Source organism: Lycium ferocissimum, chromosome 7 (assembly GCF_029784015.1).
Source record: "Lycium ferocissimum isolate CSIRO_LF1 chromosome 7, AGI_CSIRO_Lferr_CH_V1, whole genome shotgun sequence".
Taxonomy (NCBI): Eukaryota; Viridiplantae; Streptophyta; class Magnoliopsida; order Solanales; family Solanaceae; genus Lycium; species Lycium ferocissimum.
The window spans coordinates 14,036,538-14,055,330 of record NC_081348.1 but is presented as its reverse complement, the minus strand read 5'-3'; the positions used below and the strand labels follow the sequence as shown (position 1 = coordinate 14,055,330).

Here is an 18,793-nt window from a genome sequence, read left to right as displayed (position 1 = left end):
CCAAATAGGTCCTTAAATTGGGATGGAGAAACTATATATATATATATATATAAAGGAGAGACATAGACACAGGTAATGTCACGACCCAACCTAGGGCATGGCACACGAGGCGAAGAGCTTAACTCGCCCGATAACCCAACTTATGTTACCCGTACTCAAACATGGCATTGATAGTGGTCTATTTAACTAAGTTTGAAAACCGTAAATAGAATACCAAAGTCCATCCGTAACTCAAAACATCTCAAAACATACTTATATATATATATATATCACAAGGCAAGCCAACGAGGGCCGCCGATACTTCGTACAACAAACAACGGCTGAAGGGCCAAACAAAGACCCATGACACCCACGTTGTCCGCACTACTGTAAGAGTACGATCATATAAGTTGACGAGACAGGCCTCGTCGTACCCATAATATATACAAACAAAATTATACCAAAATAGAATCAGCCTCCGAAGTGCCGGGAGTCGTCTCGACTCCTCACCGTCGACTCCTCCCAGAGTCGTGGATCGATCCAACCGCATCCCCGAACCTCCGGCGGTACGAAACGCAGCCCCCGAAGAGCGGGGTCAAGACGAAGACGTACCGACTATGTAAGGCAAAATACCGAATCATAAAACAAGGAAAACCGTAATAAGCAAGTTTAAAGAACCTCGGGAGTAACTCGGGAACAAAGACTAACCATGTCATAGTGGTCCCCTACACAAATTCTAGCATACACAATATAAATATAGAATATCCTACTCGTAGCCGCTTCCGCTAATAACACAATAGTCTTCCTTGACAGCGCTTCCGGCAGTCATGATGACCTTTCGATACCGCTTCCCGCTTAAGATATCATAATTCAAAATTCGATCGGCGGAACCATAACAATACATATGATATACGATGAATATGTAATGAGTTACAAAACGTTGCACCCTTTCTGAGTGGTTTTTATTACAACTCCCTTGGAGAGATTTTGAGAATAAGTTTTAGAGTTTCCTTCATTTACCATTTGCTTTGTAGTGAACATGTAAGTATAATGTATCACAGAAGCTTCCTTCGAATTATCAACAAGAGTATAGCATGAACGAAACAAGACATTGGATATCGACTCCAAATCTAACTAAGAATAAGTACTTATATTTTACGTTCTTTAGAGTCATATAAAAGGGATCATGCCAAAGTATGAAAGAAGGGTTAGCCTTACATACCTTATTTACGCCTCGAAGCTAATCCTCGAGTCCCTTCCCGAGCTTAGTCAACTAAAATACCATCAACAATATAGGATTAAGACTAGGCCAACAAGATTATTATTCTAACTAATCATTTATTCGTCGCCTAACGGGATTTGACAAGATCTCCTCTATAATCCTACCAACCCATCAATTCCAAATTAAGCTAATAACCAACAACAACAAATCTAATAATTTACAATAATAACATGACTAAACTCATCTTACAATTCTATCCAAAGCGACCCCTAAACCACAACGCCTTAATATTCTGGTATACGATAATTATAACTATATTTCTAACACTTTAATCCGTTAAATCTCCACGTAATCATCTCAATAACAAAGATGAGAAAATGATACATACCTTAGCGAAGCTCAACCACGAAAATATCATCCCCCCAAGCTCAATATTTATCTTGAAACGACGACGACAACTCGTATTACACTTTATCCTTCACGTGCCTTATCGGGATTTGGGGGCCTCGAACTTGATCGAACCTCGTTTTATCTCTCTAACTCTCCACACTCTCTCTCTCTAAAATATTTTAGATCTTTTGACATGAAACGAGGAAGATAATGGGTGAAAATTTTCCTTAAATAGCCAAGGAAGTGGGACCCGACTGAGGTCGGGTTGGGCCGAGCCCACCGCCGCGCTTGACCTTTCCTCCTTAAAACGTCCATAACTTTTTATCCCTATGTCGCGTGAAGGCCCACGACCTACATTTGGAAAGGTATTTCAATTATCTACAACTTTCATTTTTTGTGTTTTCCCAAATTCTCAACGTATAATGGTATGTTGGCTCAAAAGTAGAATCATCACCCGAAAACGTATCCTTAAATCATCATTTTGGAGTGCTTATGCTCATATTTGGCTTAAGTGTCCCTTTAAGACTTGCTAAACTTCCTATGTACTATTCATATAACTTGTCATATGCCCTTTATAAAATCCGACACGTGAGCCCCACCTTAACTTACGGTTACGAGGGCTATTTGTCAAGTAACGTATTAACCAACTTACACCATATGGCCTCCAATCGTCATCTATATGTTATTCTTATACATATATATGTAATCTTCATTCCTAATCCTTATATATCTTTACTCTCGCTTTGAGCCCATACTAAGTCGTCTGCCTCTAGGTAATACGAAATTTTTTCCGGTGTAACATAATGTATAGCGTATCGCTCCTGGCCAGGATTCCTATTTATCTAATTTCCTAGATTTTTGCATTGTTTCCCTTAATTTTCACCGAATACATCTATTAGTATTAATAATCTCTTTCCTCATTAATAGGCTTTCTGAAACGCCTGCATTTTATCCATGAAACACTTGATTTCCTTTCTTTTTAATTTCAATTTCAATTCCCTTTTCCTTCTTCTCAGTTGCGTTTCCTCCAGAAATTGAAGTAGGCTCTCTATTCCTCTCTTTCTTTCTTCTTAAAGGGCTGTTGGTTTGCTAAAAAGTGGACAAAGCAGAGAGACAGGCGATCACCCTTGCAAGAAATCCCATAATCTATCTGTTGCCATATTCTGGCTTAATCTAACAAAAGGGAATAGCAAGACTTGAAGGGTCTTTCGCCCATTTATTCTCTTGCGTCTTAGATCTCTGATAAATGACAAGCAACCGCCAGACATAGATTGGGCTTTGCGAGTCTCAAGTTGAGCGATGTAATTCATATCTATATTAGGGCTTCAGCCCATATTTTATCCGAAAGTACCAAAATATGTCTCAAGTTGATGGCCTGTTTGCTAGCGGGCTGACTCTCACAAGTGATTTCCTCCTCTCTTAAAACCTTTTTCCACATCGACTTATTGGCAAGTTTAAGTTTTGTTTTACCCGCAAATATGGAGGCAAATTTGTGTACTAGAGATTGGCTTTGCGAGCAAGAAGGTAAATAATTCTATGCATATTATAACTTTGTTTTATTCTGTTATAATGGTGTTCCAATAAGTTAATTTTACCTTATTTTGTTTGTTTGCAGTGAATCAGAGTACGACAAGGATGAAATTGCAGCTGTAGCTTCATTAACTTGGTTCGCATTGATAGGTAAAGTTGTGTAGATTATCTAATGCCTTGGCCCACTCAGTCTATTTGAAACTGCAGGGGTATTTAGTAGTAACTAAATTGGTTCATGTTTTTTTATTTACAGTGGTGAAAAAGATGTCTGCATATGGAGTTGTGTGTTTTTGGGTATAAGAATTGCTAAACATTTCAATGCATAAACAGAAAAGAGCCAAGAGTTGATGTGTTTCACGGAGCTGGAAATCAATTTAACCGTTTTAGAGTCCTTTATATGTCAAATACAATATTTGGGATTTCGTACAAGACTAATGATAATTGTGTTTCCCTTACAAGGTCTATGAGAAGGCAATACTACAAGGTCTTGGAATACCTTGGGTATAACAATTGCTAGGAGTAGGCATATTCCTATCAAATTGTTAATATTGATATGTCAATTATCTTTCAGGGATTTATAAACTTCTGTAAAACCCAAAAAGAGGAAATGATATCTTTTAATTATGTTATCTTATTTATGACTCCATCTGCAACATTATTAGATAGTTTGTTATCGAATCTCATTTTGCTTCAGTGATCATGTAAACCGAGTGGATATTTTGATGCAAGTTGAAGTGCTTTTTTTTTTTTTGGCAACTAGGTTCCATTGTCTATTGCTAATGAGACTTTAGGAGAAACAGCAAACAAAAGCCATAAGAACATTCTACCTTTAGCTGCTACAAGTAATATAACCTAACACACTACAATTAATAGAGCTCCCACTCTTGTAGCCATATAAATTGGATAAAATGGGTCAACCCCGTATTTTAACTGACCCAACTCGCTCATTTACCACCGTATCAATAAATACTTATCCACACCGGGTGTTTATGCAAATTCATGTAATGTTACTGTATATTCACACACATGACATGCATTCATTGATTTGATGTAAATACCCGGTGTGGATAAATTTTTACCCACCACTATTCACATGTAAAGATTGATTAAAGTGAGTATAATTTTCTTTTTTCTTTTAGTAATGGAGAAGTAAATGAATGATTTTGTTTTTGTTGAATAAAATTATTGATGATGCTTGACTGAAGAAGTATAATTAAACATGGTGGATATGGAAATTTTCATGGCGATTTAAAGATTAATTAATTCACAGAAGGAAAAAAACTTCTATAACTTATGACTAAAATCAACAAAAAAGTTCTATTATATATGTTTTCATTGTTAATAATTGTTACTTTCACCAAAAAAAAAGTTGTGTTAACAAATGGTTGTATATGTAAAGTTATTATGTATATATCGTTATAGTCTTAATATCATTTTCTCCTTTCATAATACTTTTTGTGAAACTAGTTACATAAAAAGTGTTGGAGTTAATAGGGAAAAACATTAAAACTTACCACAATATATTCAAATTATAAACAAGTTTCTAAAAGTTCATTTATTTATTTTTATGACTCCACGAAGCGCGGCAAATTCACTACTTAAAATAAATAAATTTGGATTCATGAAATTTAATACATTGACTTTTCTAGGGATAAAAATTTGTTTAGTTTTTGCTAAACTGTTCGAGCGACACATGATTTTGGGCCTTTCCTTGAATCTTAGTCCATTTTGGTGAACACCACGTCGTATATGTGAGTCCAACTGCTAAATTTTTGCGAAAATTGGGCAAACATGACCCTCTTTTTGTCCCATGTTCTTTAAAGTCAGTTGTGGATCAAATACCAGTACTAAAACAAAACCACCTTAGGAGTTTACATAGTCTCTCCTCCAAATCCAACAATGGCGATGAGCAAAGCTAAAAAAAACTTACCTGAAGAAATCATATTTGACATACTCTACCTGCTCCCTGTTAAGTCCATTGGCCGCTGTAGGTGTGTTTCAAAGCAGTGGAACAATTTTCTCTCAGACCCACAATTCATCAAATCACATTTCACCCTTCATGACCATAAACAAGAAGAGAAACTCATTCTTGCCACTTGGTTGAGCCAACTACACACCGTCACCTTTTATGAAAATGAAATCGATGATGAAATTGATGGTATTTCAAGAAAGCTTAATTTTGAGCATCTTTCAGGTAACTGGGTTACTGTAGCTGGTTCTTGTAATGGTTTGGTCTTGGTTGTTGATAGGGAAAATATTATATTTTTAATCAACCCCACAACCTTAAAATACCATAAAGTTCCAGTCTTTGATTTGTCTCTTCCTCTGTTAGGTAGAAATAACAGACGTAGCTGTAACATGTATGGCTTTGGTTATGATGTTGTTAGTGATGATTATAAGGTCGTTAATCTTTCTTATTACGATACGAATCATAGTGAATATAAGGCTGACACTTTTGTGGATATGTATTCTGTGAGAAAGGGTGTTTGGAAGAGACTTGAGACTCCTTATGATCATTCACTTACTGACCTTGCTTCTGGGGTTTTGGTTAATGGGGTTTTGCATTGGTTGGCTTGTAGAAAAACTGAATATTCAACTGTAATTGCTGCTTTTGATTTAACTGATGAGAAATTCTTGGAGCTACCAGGACCCATTGATCTTGGTAATAATTGCTTTATGTGTAATCTTGCGGTTATTAGAGGGTGTCTTTCTATATCCACCAGTATATCCCGAGACAAAAACACAATTACATTTTGGATGATGATAGAGTATGGGGTTAAGGAGTCTTGGACCAAATTTAAGATTACAGAACCGGATTTGGATGATTCTCTTGGTACACTATTGTGTTCCATTACTGATGATGATCTTTTATTGGATGTTGACGAAGAATTGGTTGTCTACAATATGAGAGAAGAGCAGCGTAGGGATCTGATGATTGATGTAACTCCTGTTATGTATGAAGTTCGAACTTTTAGGGAGAGTCTTCTCTCTCCTTCCTTTGGCAACGAAACTGAGGGTTAATGTATTTCTTGATGCACAAGATGATGTTGTATACAGGTATTACGGGAACATGTTCCTCTGTATTATCCGCCTTTATCGTCTTTGTCCTTTAGATTATTCAAAAGCCGCTGTATTTTCTTTTGTCTAGGAAATCTATGCTTGCAATTTCGATAAGTGACTATTTCAACAGTACTATCAAGGACGCACCTTTAGCCGATTAAGTTGCTTTTTTAAAGGAGTATCGCTGGTTTTCTTATTTTTCTCAAGCTGCTATCACGTTACAAAATATAGTCTATGAACCTGTAGCCTAAAGTGTGAACAGCAGTATTTCATGTCTTTACATCTGTTTATTGTAATGCCAACATAATACCAAATTCATAGAGTACTTCATATACATATTTGTCTAAAAAAGAATTGAGTCAAGGCACTTCTTGGTACGTTCATTAATTGAATTACTCTTACCTTATCAAAAAAGAAAAAAGAATTGAGTCAAGTCATGCAGCTGTTTATCCAGATATAAGTCCTTTAGAATCTTTGGTAGTTCATACTAGAATGGGTTCAAGACCCATTTTAGTACAGAATTTTAGCAAACTATTTATGTTGAGACTAAGCTGAGTTCACCGACATGTTGCAAAAAGATTTAAATGAACAAAAAATCCCACAATATTTGAGTACAGGTAATGCAAAATATATTACAACTCATGAGCTGAAAGGAAGTACCTAAATAAAAACTTCAGAGACTGACAGGAAATGACACAAAAAACACATCAAAACAGATGTGAAACTGGCACTTTCTTAAGATACAACAACTATTTTAAATTCTTTTTCACTTGTCTTTAGAAAGAGGGCCCTCATTATTGGTCTAGCAATTGGCATAAGTCCTCTAATAGCAATCTGTAGTTGATCTGAGGTGTTTGTCTAGCTGAGATTTGCACACTTTTCTTGCTGTTTAATCTGTCCCGAACAGCAATCTTGGAATTCCATCCTATGGAGAACTGATATTACAGATTGCTTCCCCGTGTTATACTGTTATGTCACTGCTCCATTTCATAAATAAAGGCAAAGTGAACTTTGGTACTGGCCAACAGGGTAATCTTTCGTCCTCATAGAGTTTAGTGATGGCAGTTCTTCCATCTTGGAGAAAATATACAGTTAACTGTATTACATGAAAAGGAAAAGTCGGGTTAGTGGCTTGCCTTAATTCAGCATTATGGAATGCGGGTGCTTTAAGAAAGGAACAGTTATAGACGTGCATAACGCTTTAAGCAATCTGAAGGTAAAACTGCTAGCTAGATTCTCTAAGATACTGGGGGAAATTATGTTGTCTACCTCCTTTATTGTAAATTATCAAGATCGATGACTATAAAGACTCTTTAGATCGATATTGGTTAGTACTTATAGCTTAGGAAGGTAACCATAAACAAGAAGTGGAAAACCTGCTGGTTAGCTGTTCAGCGTATTTTCTATCTTAATAAGATGACAAGGTTACAAAGAAACCCATTTAAACTCTTGATGCAAAAATATGTTTTTACTTTTGGTTGTTTATCTATTTGCTATTTGTTGATTGTCTTTTTTTTTTTTTTTTTTTTTATCTTATGGATTATACCACTATATTCTCTCTTCCTCTTTTTTTATCAAGAATTCCAGTAAATTCCCTTTGCTCACCAATACCAACTGTTACTATTTATTCTTACATTTCCGAGCCTCCTTTGCTTTCACATAAATTACAGAGAATGAAAAGGGACTTGAACCACTCTTCATGCTGGGGGAGCAGAATGTAATAGTACAACCCAATCCAGGAAAGGCATTGAAACTCAATTTGAAAACTCATGTTCGGCAGAAATCGAAGGTAAAAGGAATTAGGTTTGACTGATTAGTGATGTGAAAAGATAGGGGGGAAAAAGAGCATTAGAGAAAGAGGACCCTACTTTAGAATTTCGCCGCCAAAAAAGTAGATGAAAAGAAACGGAATGTCACGTGAGAAGTAATTATCTCCTTTAAAAATGGATGAAAAATTTAAATGAGGGATCTTTTTGTTTAATTTTGGAAAACTTAAAAGGATATTTTCCATTCAGTGAAATATTATAAGGATGTAATTAGAGTTAGAACTTCACATTTCTTTTGTTAAGAATAGATGTATTATGTATACAAAGCTTGTACTTTTGGTGTAGGAGTAGTTTGATTGATAATTTGTCCCAGTATTTAGAGATGCTTGAGTTTCTGGGAATGTTGTTTTTGTCTGGTTGTAATTTTGGAACCTTCTTCGTACTTTTTCATTGATGGAATTACCTTATCTTATCAAAAATTTAAGGATCTAATTAGAGTTGTAGTGGAACTATAAGGATGATTTTGGTAAAAACTCTCATGCCACACAGAGCCAAATTGATACTTTACTGTTTGATGTTTGCACAGGAATTAATCTGCTTCTGTGGACATGTTCCGGTGCTTCTATTGAATGGGATGTTATGTTTGTGCAGAGGCCTGAATCTCTACTCCTTCATTATGATGTTATAAAGTTTTTAAGATTTTAAATCTGAAGAAAGACCATCATAAAAGCAGTACTGCCGCAATGTCTGGAGAAAAGTTCCCTTTTGAGCAGACCCTCATAGTTGAGATTTAGTTTGTAAATATCAGTTGAATTTCTGCACATTAGATGAGTAGATGATCTGAAAGCAGCAGCATTGTCCTTTGTATTGCAGTACCAGAATTTCTAAGTTTGCTATGTTTTAGCTTATCAGAAATAACTGTGTTCAATTCTCTTTTTTCTGTTGCTGGCTGGAAAATGTTACACCACTTATTTCCTGGAGGGCTACTGCCATTAGAACAGGGTTGAGTAAACTAAAGGTGGCGCAATTGTACGAACTAAAATTAATCTGCAATTGGCTACCTTGAATCTTGAATGGTACTAGATGCCAATGACTAGCATTCTAGTATATTAAATGATGGAAGATAACACAAAATTAATTTATTTTATCTGCATTGATAGGGAAAAAAAAAAAAAAAAAAAGAACCATTGATGTTCATGGCATATCAATATTCTATCTTCGCTATCCCCTCCTACATGAATCTTTCTACTGATCTCTGTTTCATTTATATACTGACTATGTTTAAATAGACATAAAGTTTTGAGATAACTCTTCTTATTCCAAAAAAAAAAAAAAAAAAAAAAAATGGTTATGAGATAACTCTTGACATGTATCAAAAGTAGCGTTAGTACTTGCAGCTTTAAACATGTCATGACATTATTATCATTTTTATTGCTATCGAAGCATCTAATTAAAAGTAAAATGAATAGTTTGAAAATAAAGTGTTTTCAAATATAAACGTCATTTTCTTTAACAAACTAAAAAGTCATATAAAATGAAACAAATGGAGTATCTCTGTTAAAGAGGTTATTTAGGATTATAAACATAAATTTAGAGCGTACAAATTATTTTTGTCCTTCAACTTTGCTTTAAACAATTAAATTCCTCCTCCGGCTTTGAAAATAGATACTCTCTTATGTCCTACACAAGGTTTATGTTGCCTTAGATTTCCAAACCCCTATCTGAACAACCCAAAACTGGAAGTTGGGCAGGTGATGACATTGCCATGCTTAACATATGCATAATGAAACACATGTTGGAAGGCGTTGATAAAATGTCACCATTATCAACAATTAGGGATCATCTAATTAAGACTGATGGAGAAATCTGTAGATAAAAACATTTGATGAGAAAGGGAATTGGTATATACTCAAAACTACAAGCAAGCCCGAAATGTTGAGGAAAATAAAAGGGAGATAGAAAAATGTCACACCACACAATTTCCGATAGGGCATGATGGGCACCCGACCCTTACTTAGGGCCGAGCGAACCCGCTGACTCTCGCAATACTCATAAACAAGCTGGGCCCTTAAATCATGACATAAGTACATAATGAAATTTTTTCGGAAAACAAACATGCTTTTCATCTTTTTCAAATCAAATAAAATCTGCAATCGCATGAAATCTGTAATATAATGCACAACAATACATCGGTTTATAGAGCCGCTTGCAACACAAATCTGTAACATAATGCATAATGACATATCGGCCCACATAGCCGCGTACAAACTGACATATCATACACCCGACTCTGTCTGCAAAGTTTCTAACATGACCCAAAATACCACAACTCTAACACTACGACTCGCGACTCTCGGGAGAAAATGGAGCTCGCCAATCCCGCCGAACATCTTCTACTCATCGTATATACCGCGGCATGAAAAACGCGACCCCGAAGAAAGGGGGTCGATGCGGAATATGTGCGAGCATGTAAAGTATGGCATACGACGAAACGAGATCATAACCGAAGTAAGGAGTACGAAAGTGAGCATAATAACCGAATACCAAAGGGCTTGCATCTGAAACACAAATCGTACATCAGAGGTACAGAAGACAAATATAATAATCAAAATGCCAAATTGCTTACTCCTGAAATACGAATCATGCATATCAATGTCATATATCATATCCGGCCCATAATGGGACTGGGTGACATAAGTAAACGATTATCATATACATACCGTAACACATCATAACATCATGACCGATCATATGAGATGCCATTAACCGATGTGGGATTGGCCTAAACCAATGTGGGATTGGCCTAAACCAGTGTGAAATTTGCCTCACCACTGGGTTTGCCCCACCATTGGGTTTGCCCCACCACCGGCTCTGATTCCAACTGATCATATTCCAGAATACATATATATAACATATAACGTGTCCCGGCCCTCCAGTGAGGGACTCGGTAAACAGAATCATCATATCATCATCTTATCATATTATCATATCACATCAAACTTCGTATCCCATCATACTTCAGAATATAGCATAGTGCGCACGATAACATACCGGCTCGGGACTTGGCGAAAAATGTAACAACAGAATGCACGAGCAGAATCATGAGTAACCAAATACAGTTTAAAACATTTTCAAAGACTTAATAGGTTAATCAAAACGAACCATCATTTAAAAGCCAAAACAATAGTCAAATCCAGTTTCCTCCGAACGTCACTCGGGAACAGATCAAATAGAACGCTTAGGAACCATAGATACGTATCAAAATCATATGTCTAAAATCCTCATTTCAGACGTAACAGATAAATATATAATCATACCCGGGGGTCGGAAAGATAGTCATATTAGGTTCTTTCAAAAAGTCGTCAGCACTATACAAAGGAAAGTCGCGGGACCCACGGACGAGCGTCAACCCAATCCGGGCCCGCCTATGGAAGTTGAAGTCATTATACGTTATGGAATCATTTACGAGCATATCAAAGCCATCCGGTTCTGTCTATGGAAGTTACGGACGTTCGTAGTTACAGAATCTTTTACGAACAAAATCTCTTTATGCAACTTTTGAAATCCAATCTTACAAAAGACATAAGGGCCATAGTCCGACTATATTTGAAAAAAATACCAATACCATGAGATGAATAGGAACTGTAACCATGCTCGGATTTTACGAATAGAATTTCCCCCGAAGCTCATAACACATCATAACTTACTTGCGTCTAGGACATGCCAAAAGGAAAGAAGGATAGGCTTTATATACCTCGTCCGCTCTCAAAGCTAGTCCAAACTCAAATCTCGGGCTCCCCAAAATCTATACAACGTCAATGGATATCAAACATTAGCTATAGACATTTAGGCATTCGGTTCCAAACTAGCACTTTATCTACAGAAATTTGGGCAGCATTTCCCCTATAAATTCAACAACCCCGAGAATTCAACTCGGCCAATATCATCAACAACAATACCAACAACCATTCCAACCACATCAATAAGTAATTCAAAACGCATTCTAACATTAGTAACTCTTTTCTATACAATTCGACGATATTTTATTTTCATTCAAATCAACCGCACACGATCAAACCAACATCAATATTCATACGCTCAAGTACTAATCCAAACCATTCAAACAAGGTTCAAGAACACTTCGGACAATCCACAAAATGTTCAAATCAGCCCATCCAATACACAAGGCAACCCGAAACCTTCCAAGTCCAAGAAAACATCAACAACACATTTCTTTTCTTCCAAATTCATAAACCATACTAACAATCCATACTTTAACAACATTAATCTCATAAATACAAGAAACTATATTAAGATTACATTGGCTTCCAAAACAGCCCACACGATTTCCACTTTCATTTGGATCATTAAATCTTCATTTTCACATAGAATCCACAACAACAACAACCAAAATACTAAATAAAAATAGCCTCATTCCTTGCCATATAAAACAGCCCACTTTCGGCCACAACATCAACACCATGATTTCATGGATTTCATGAATTTCCACATACTACAACAACACCCAAACATGCTAAATACAATTAGTTTTTCACTTCTACACTACACCACACATACACGGCCACACAACACAACACCATATTTTCATGAACTTCATTCACTTCTACATTTCACAACATGTACAAATCATCCATAAAACACATAAAGAAGATTAAATCTCACCTTTTTCCATCCATCTTCTCCCACGACTAGAATTGTTCAAGGCAACAACGAATGATTTAATTGCTCCAACAACTACTCCACGTCGTAGAGGACCTTCCGATTAGTGGAAAAGCTAGAAGAAAATAATTTTTCTTGATCAATTCCCATGGCACCATTTTTTCCTCACCATGGCCGAACCTCCCTTTTCTTTTTCTTCTCCAAGGTTCTTGAAATTTCTAGGAGATGATAAATGATGAAGATGACTTAGTTTGTCATCTTTTATCACATATAAATTGCATCCAAGTGGCCCATGGCCCACACCCCACACATGGCCACATATGGCCATTTTCATGAAATATTAAGTTTCCAAAATTTCACTTCTAGCCCTTAATTTTCATGAAATGCTCAACTTTCCATAATTCACTTTTAACCCCAAATTTTTCTTATTCCAAATTTACCCTTAACACTCCATGCCAATGAAAAGATGAATACGCAACTTGTGCATTAAAACAAAATCAACAAAACCGGAAATTAAAAGTCTTGTCCATAACTTGTCGCAACCAATTTAAAATATTCCAACGCACAAAATACGGGATATAACAAAAAATATGCGCTTAATTATGTGCGTGGTTTCTGAGATAGAAATTTCATGAGGTAGCCTATTTACATAGCGCCGTTCAAGGCACAGTCACTTTGTAATGAGTATTTAGAATATAGCAACTTATGTTCAGACCACGGGACTAAAGTTGAGGCCAACTTCAGACTTTTGGTCTAAAGTTGAATTGCCAACTTTAGAGGCTTTGATGAAGGCCAGCCTCAGTACCGCTAGGTTGAAGTATGAAGTGGCTAAAATGTAAATTACTTGAAAAAGCAATTGTTCCTTAAATAGTGATGTCAAAAATGGTTATTTGTGCACAAACCCTGCTTCTGAGTCAAGGTAATAAGTTTTACGTCGAACCCCCTCCCCCCTGATGGGGGAGAAGCTAAAGTGCATGTAATCTCAATGAAGATAGATTTGAGGTACCTGAACCTGAAGGTTGATGGAATAACCGAAGCATTTGGAAGTGTGCACTGGCACATATTACTTCACATCCTCTTAGTTCAAGCTATTCCTTGGAGTAATTTTTATATTAATGTTGTGTATATGCAGCAGTTTAATAGTCTTTTCTCATTCCCATAGACATTGAATTATGCTTCATACGGAAAAGGGTCAAACTTGTTCATGTACTTTGAAAGATTGTTCATATTGAAAGTTGTCGAAGAAATATGCCCTCGCCTTTAGCCTCTGGATCACATATACGGATATACCCCTCGTCCTAACGTAGCAAAGGTCCCATGCAACAACTCAAGATCTGAACACAAAATCCCACAACATTTGATGACTGGTACCGCAAGTATAGTACAACTCATGATCTGAAAGGAAGTATTTCTATTGAAAACTTGAGAGATTGAATGGACAAATACAAGAAAACTACCACTAAAAACACAAAAAATGGAGGCGCAACTGGCACTTGTCTAAGAAACAACAACTATAGTAAGTTCTTCTCACTTTTCTGTGGAAAAAGGGCCATCATTTTTCTGTGGAAAAAGGGCCATCATTATCGCTCTAGCAATTGGCAGAAGTCCTAAAATAGCAATCTGTAGTTGATCTGAGGTGCTTGTCTTAACTGTGATTTGTCCGCTTTTCTTGCTATTTAATCCGGCCCTAACAGCAATCTTGGAATTCCTTCCCACAGAGAACTGAGATTGCAGATTGCATCCCCATATGACGTCATTTCTCCATTTCATCAAAGAAAGGCCGAGTGAACTTTGGTCCTGGCCAACAGGGTAATCTTTCTCTCTCAGACGCAACTCCAAGTTGGCTCCATATGCTGCATTACCCTGAGACCTGATGGTGCCAGTACTTCCCACCACAACTAACTGTTTACCAATGGCTAATTGGTCCTCCAATTTCAATCCCGTCACTAAATTGTTGCCCAAGAAAGTAATGGATACCCCCGCAGATGTTTTATTCGTTTTCAGATTTTTCACTTTTGCTTCTCCTTTCAAAATGTAGGCAAGTTGCCTTCCTACGGTTTGAATGTCGAACCCTACCATAGTTGATCCTCTCTCCCCCGTCTTTGCTGAAACAGATGAATCCAAGTGGATGCTGAACTCTTTCTTGTCCTTGGTGAGCTGAAGAGCTACTACTGCAGGAAACTGACCTGCAATGGCGAGGTGATCCTCAATGCTCACACCATCATATCCACAATCGTGGTCCCAGCCCTGGGAGTCCATAACAGGCCTTGCAAGAAGTTGAGACGAAGGTTCTAAAGACCGGTATCTATAACTGGGATTGTCCCCATCAAAAGAATTTGGGAGCACCATGTCAGGTAAAGGGATTGCTACTCTCCCTGTTTCCTGGTCAGCACCTTCTTCCATGTAATCACCTATCTCTGCCTCGCCTTTCTTCTTCGTGTCCCTAAGCCTTTTTAACTCCTCCCTCCATTGTTTTTTCTGAAGCAGCTTCACACGGTAATCATACTCGTCAAAATATGCTCTCTTTTGCTCCTTGCTTAGCTTTGCAATTTGATATTTCCTCAAAGGTCTGAAAGGTGGAAGGTCGTCATATTCTTCTTCAACTTCTTGGTCGGAATCAGATGAATATGCCAGCTCAATGTCTGAGGCCATATCCTCGACTTTAGGATGAACATTCGATTGTAATAGTGAAGATAAAAAATATGGTAAAGGAAGTGAACGCATGGGGAAGCCAAAAAGCTTTCTGTGGTCAAGAAGGTCCTGATCTTTCATGATGGAATCTACTTCCGACAAAATCTTTATCGAGTAACACAAAAGCAGTAACTGTGATCTCCAATTTTCTCCATTTGGGAGCACTATTTCTCCTTTGGCATTCTTTGGACCAACTGGGTGGTTTTCAACAAGAGAAAATGGACGACTCATCAACCCAGCATTCATCGCATGCTGATCACCAATGGAGTGGTCAATTAACTGTTGAATGATACGGGAGCCCTGAGCAACAAACATTTCATAGCTTACAGGATACCCAGAGGGTCCATCTGGAGGACTTGAGGCAGCATGTGTCAGGGTAACTATGGCGTTACGCCATATTGATGGACCAAGATAACTACTGATGGACTTCAATAATGGTACATCACCAAGATCTCTAGACTGTGTGTCAATGCGGTCGACATAGAGGATTACATCAGGACTGTATTTCTTCATATATTTCTTTATGGACAGCAAAGTTCTCCGGTTAATGGATTGCTCCGGCAGGGAAGATCTGAGACCAGGAGTATCCAAGATGTTCAATGTAACTCCATCCAGTTGTCCAATTATCTCCTTCACATCGGCAGTTGCGGGCACAAATGCATCTACCACTGATCTGGCTTCGCCAAGGATAGAGTTTATTGTTGCACTCTTACCAACTCCTGTTTTACCAATAACCAGGATATTCAGAGAAAAATTCAAACTTTCTGTATCCTCTGCTTCTAACTTCATAGCTACATTTTGGGAAGAATCGAGGCTCGATGCTTGAGAGGCTGACTTCCCTGCAGCGCGAATTAACCGGTATAAGACCTGTGCAGCTATGGAATCTTCAGGAGACCGGTTTAGCCTGTGGATGAGCCGCAAAAATTTTACTCGTAACTGTTGTAATTTCTCAAGCTTCTTCTTTTCTTCTTCACTCAAAATTATACCTTCACTCTTATTATCAGATAGGGAGAAACTATCTGCATTGGTTGGCTGAGCAGGTCTGGATGAGTGAAATGTGGATCCCCAGCTACTAGAAAGCTCCAGAGGAAAAACCCGCATACCATCAGCCGATGGATTTGTAGCATTTCTACCTTCAGGTCCAACACCGGCGGCAGCCCTCAGCAGCGCAGCCAGTGCTTCTGCATCAAACAGCTCATTCTCTTCACTTTCTTCATCTGAGTCCGTCACAATCTCGCCATCAACCTTTGGTAAATGACCCTGAGACACCTCTCCATCATAGTCAGCAGTGGCTATTTGTTGGTCCAACTGATCAATGATAAGTTTCATACCATCTGATCCATCAAAGGTCAAACTTTCATCATTGTCTTCTTCATTATTGAACAATTTGACTGGATCAATGTCTTTGCAGTTGATTTCTATGTCTGGATTTAAACAAGCCTCTGTGTGTTGTGCTTTATCTGATAACTTAGGAAGATCATCTTCAACCGTGGAGGACCAAGTTACATCTGATGAAGAGCTTGCACTAGAATATACTTGTTCTTCAGCTGTTGGTGGTACTGAAATTTCAGTGCACTCCAAGCTCTCTACTTCACTATCCTTGATGGGTTCATGATCGGATTGAGTTTCAGTTCCAGTGGCAATATCCTGACGATCACTTCCGTGATAAATCTCGTCCTCCTTACTTTCTAATTCCTGACTGTCGCTGTTTCCAGAGTTCAATTCATCAGCTCCAAAACTTGATACTCCATTTTCTTCCCTTGGGATGCTGTAAGTAGTATCAGAAAGCCTCAAATCAGGAAACGAATCTGCACTTTTTGCCTCTGCACTAGTATCAAGAATTTGACTTGCTTCTGCTAAAAGCTTTTCATCATTGTCTAACTCTTGTCCCAACAAAATAGATTCTTCACTTGCAACCTGATACACAACTTTTCCTCCTTCAAAAGTAACACTAGCCTCACCTCCCTCCATTATGAAATTCTGAACAGTGTCAATTTCAGCTTTATCCTCTGCTTTACTGTCGAAATTCACAGACTCTCTTCCATCCTCCTCACTATCCGAAACAACAGAGATTCTAACTTTCGGAGCACTATCTAACCTCTCCAACACCACAGCATTTGGAATCCTAACGGCACCTACAACATCATTGTCTTCTAAAACACCAGTGCTCAAGTAATCATCATCTTCACTGTCCCAGGACAACTGTGCTCGAATTGGGATCAAAGGAATAGCACTATCAACAACTCTATTTCCGGCAAGAGAAATATCTTTATCGCTATACTCGTCATTACTATCATGTCCTCCAACAATCTCCCTATCTGCTACAACAAAAGGCCTATCGCTATATTCATCAATATTATCATGTGTTTCTGCATAAGGGTCAGTTAAAGAAGACCTAGAGTCATCATCATCCCCAACACTACTAACAATTTCTTCATCTGGGGCTTTAACAAATGGTCTAGAAACAACAAATTGGTTAACAAAATTAGTTTTTTCAAGATTTTGGTCATCTTGGTCAGACACAAATAGCCTTTCAGAAGCAGTGTCAAAGTCATCTTCACCACTAACAAAACCTTCAGAGTCAAAACCAGTGTCACTACCATAATAACTGCTAGTTGAACTATTCTTTTGTTCAAAGTCAGAATCATCAATAGTAAGAGGAGCTCTAATACCTGTTGTTGAGGTGGTGAAAAGAGGGACCTTTGCAGGTGGGGGAGATGGGCTCCCTTGTGTTGTGGAAAGTGGAACACCATAAATCTTTGAGTCCATGCTGACAAACAATATTTCTTTAGTCAGTATAAAAACACACACAAGAACACAAAAACAGAAAAAAGGGTACCAAGAAAATTTGGAAAAGCAAAAGTCTTGGGGCTTTAGAAAAGATAGTGAAAAAGGGGTTAGGTTAGGGTTTTTCCAAGATTGGTGTTTTGTGTTTGTTGTTGGTGTATGAGCTCATGATTGGTTGGGTAATTTAGTTGGTATGGTGGATAGAGAAGCTTACACATAACTAAACATAAAAAATGGTGCAGTGCACAAGATAAGGTGAGGGGGTGTAATTTTCTTGGAGGTCTTTTCGGCTCATTTGAAACCTTCTCTTTGTGTTCCTTTTTTTGCATGACTCTGTGTATAAAATAATCATACACCTGTGGGTCACGTGACTCTTCTTTTCCCTTTTATGTTTCCTCCCAAAACGTGGATTGCAATGTTTTTCCTGTACTTCAAATTGCCTTACTTGTAAGTTGTAACGTGTCTTTTCCTAAAAACTTTCATTATTATACATTTGTCACGTAGAATGGTGAAAATGTAATAGATCTATAATAACTTTCTTTGCTTTTCTCCACAAGAAGTATGTCATCATAATTAATTTTTGTAATTATTATTATTACTGATGGACGATTTACCAATGGCTAGCTGTGAAATTGTGATAAGCTTTGACGTCCTGATTTGGATATAAATGAAACCAGATAAAAGTATT

General features: G+C 37.5%; 2 protein-coding genes across 3 annotated transcripts; one reads left to right on the top strand and one right to left on the bottom strand.

Annotated features, from left to right (window-relative positions):
- Positions 1-2,889: 2,889 nt before the first annotated feature.
- LOC132063440 (F-box/kelch-repeat protein At3g06240-like) lies at positions 2,890-8,927 on the top strand. Of its 2 annotated transcripts, none has more exons than XM_059455976.1 (4): positions 2,890-3,115; positions 3,207-3,271; positions 3,375-6,178; positions 8,599-8,927. In XM_059455976.1, exon 3 carries the CDS (start codon positions 5,021-5,023, stop codon positions 6,140-6,142), a length of 1,122 nt encoding a protein of 373 aa, XP_059311959.1. In that variant the 5' UTR covers positions 2,890-3,115; positions 3,207-3,271; positions 3,375-5,020; the 3' UTR covers positions 6,143-6,178; positions 8,599-8,927. The 2 variants fall into 2 exon arrangements, with proteins under 2 accessions (XP_059311959.1, XP_059311957.1); XM_059455974.1 differs by having other exon boundaries at positions 8,534-8,927.
- A 5,227-nt stretch (positions 8,928-14,154) lies between these two features.
- Positions 14,155-18,430, bottom strand: LOC132061939 (translocase of chloroplast 159, chloroplastic). The gene has a single exon (XM_059454613.1). It carries the CDS (start codon positions 18,085-18,087, stop codon positions 14,155-14,157), a length of 3,933 nt encoding a protein of 1,310 aa, XP_059310596.1. The 5' UTR covers positions 18,088-18,430.
- Positions 18,431-18,793: the final 363 nt, after the last annotated feature.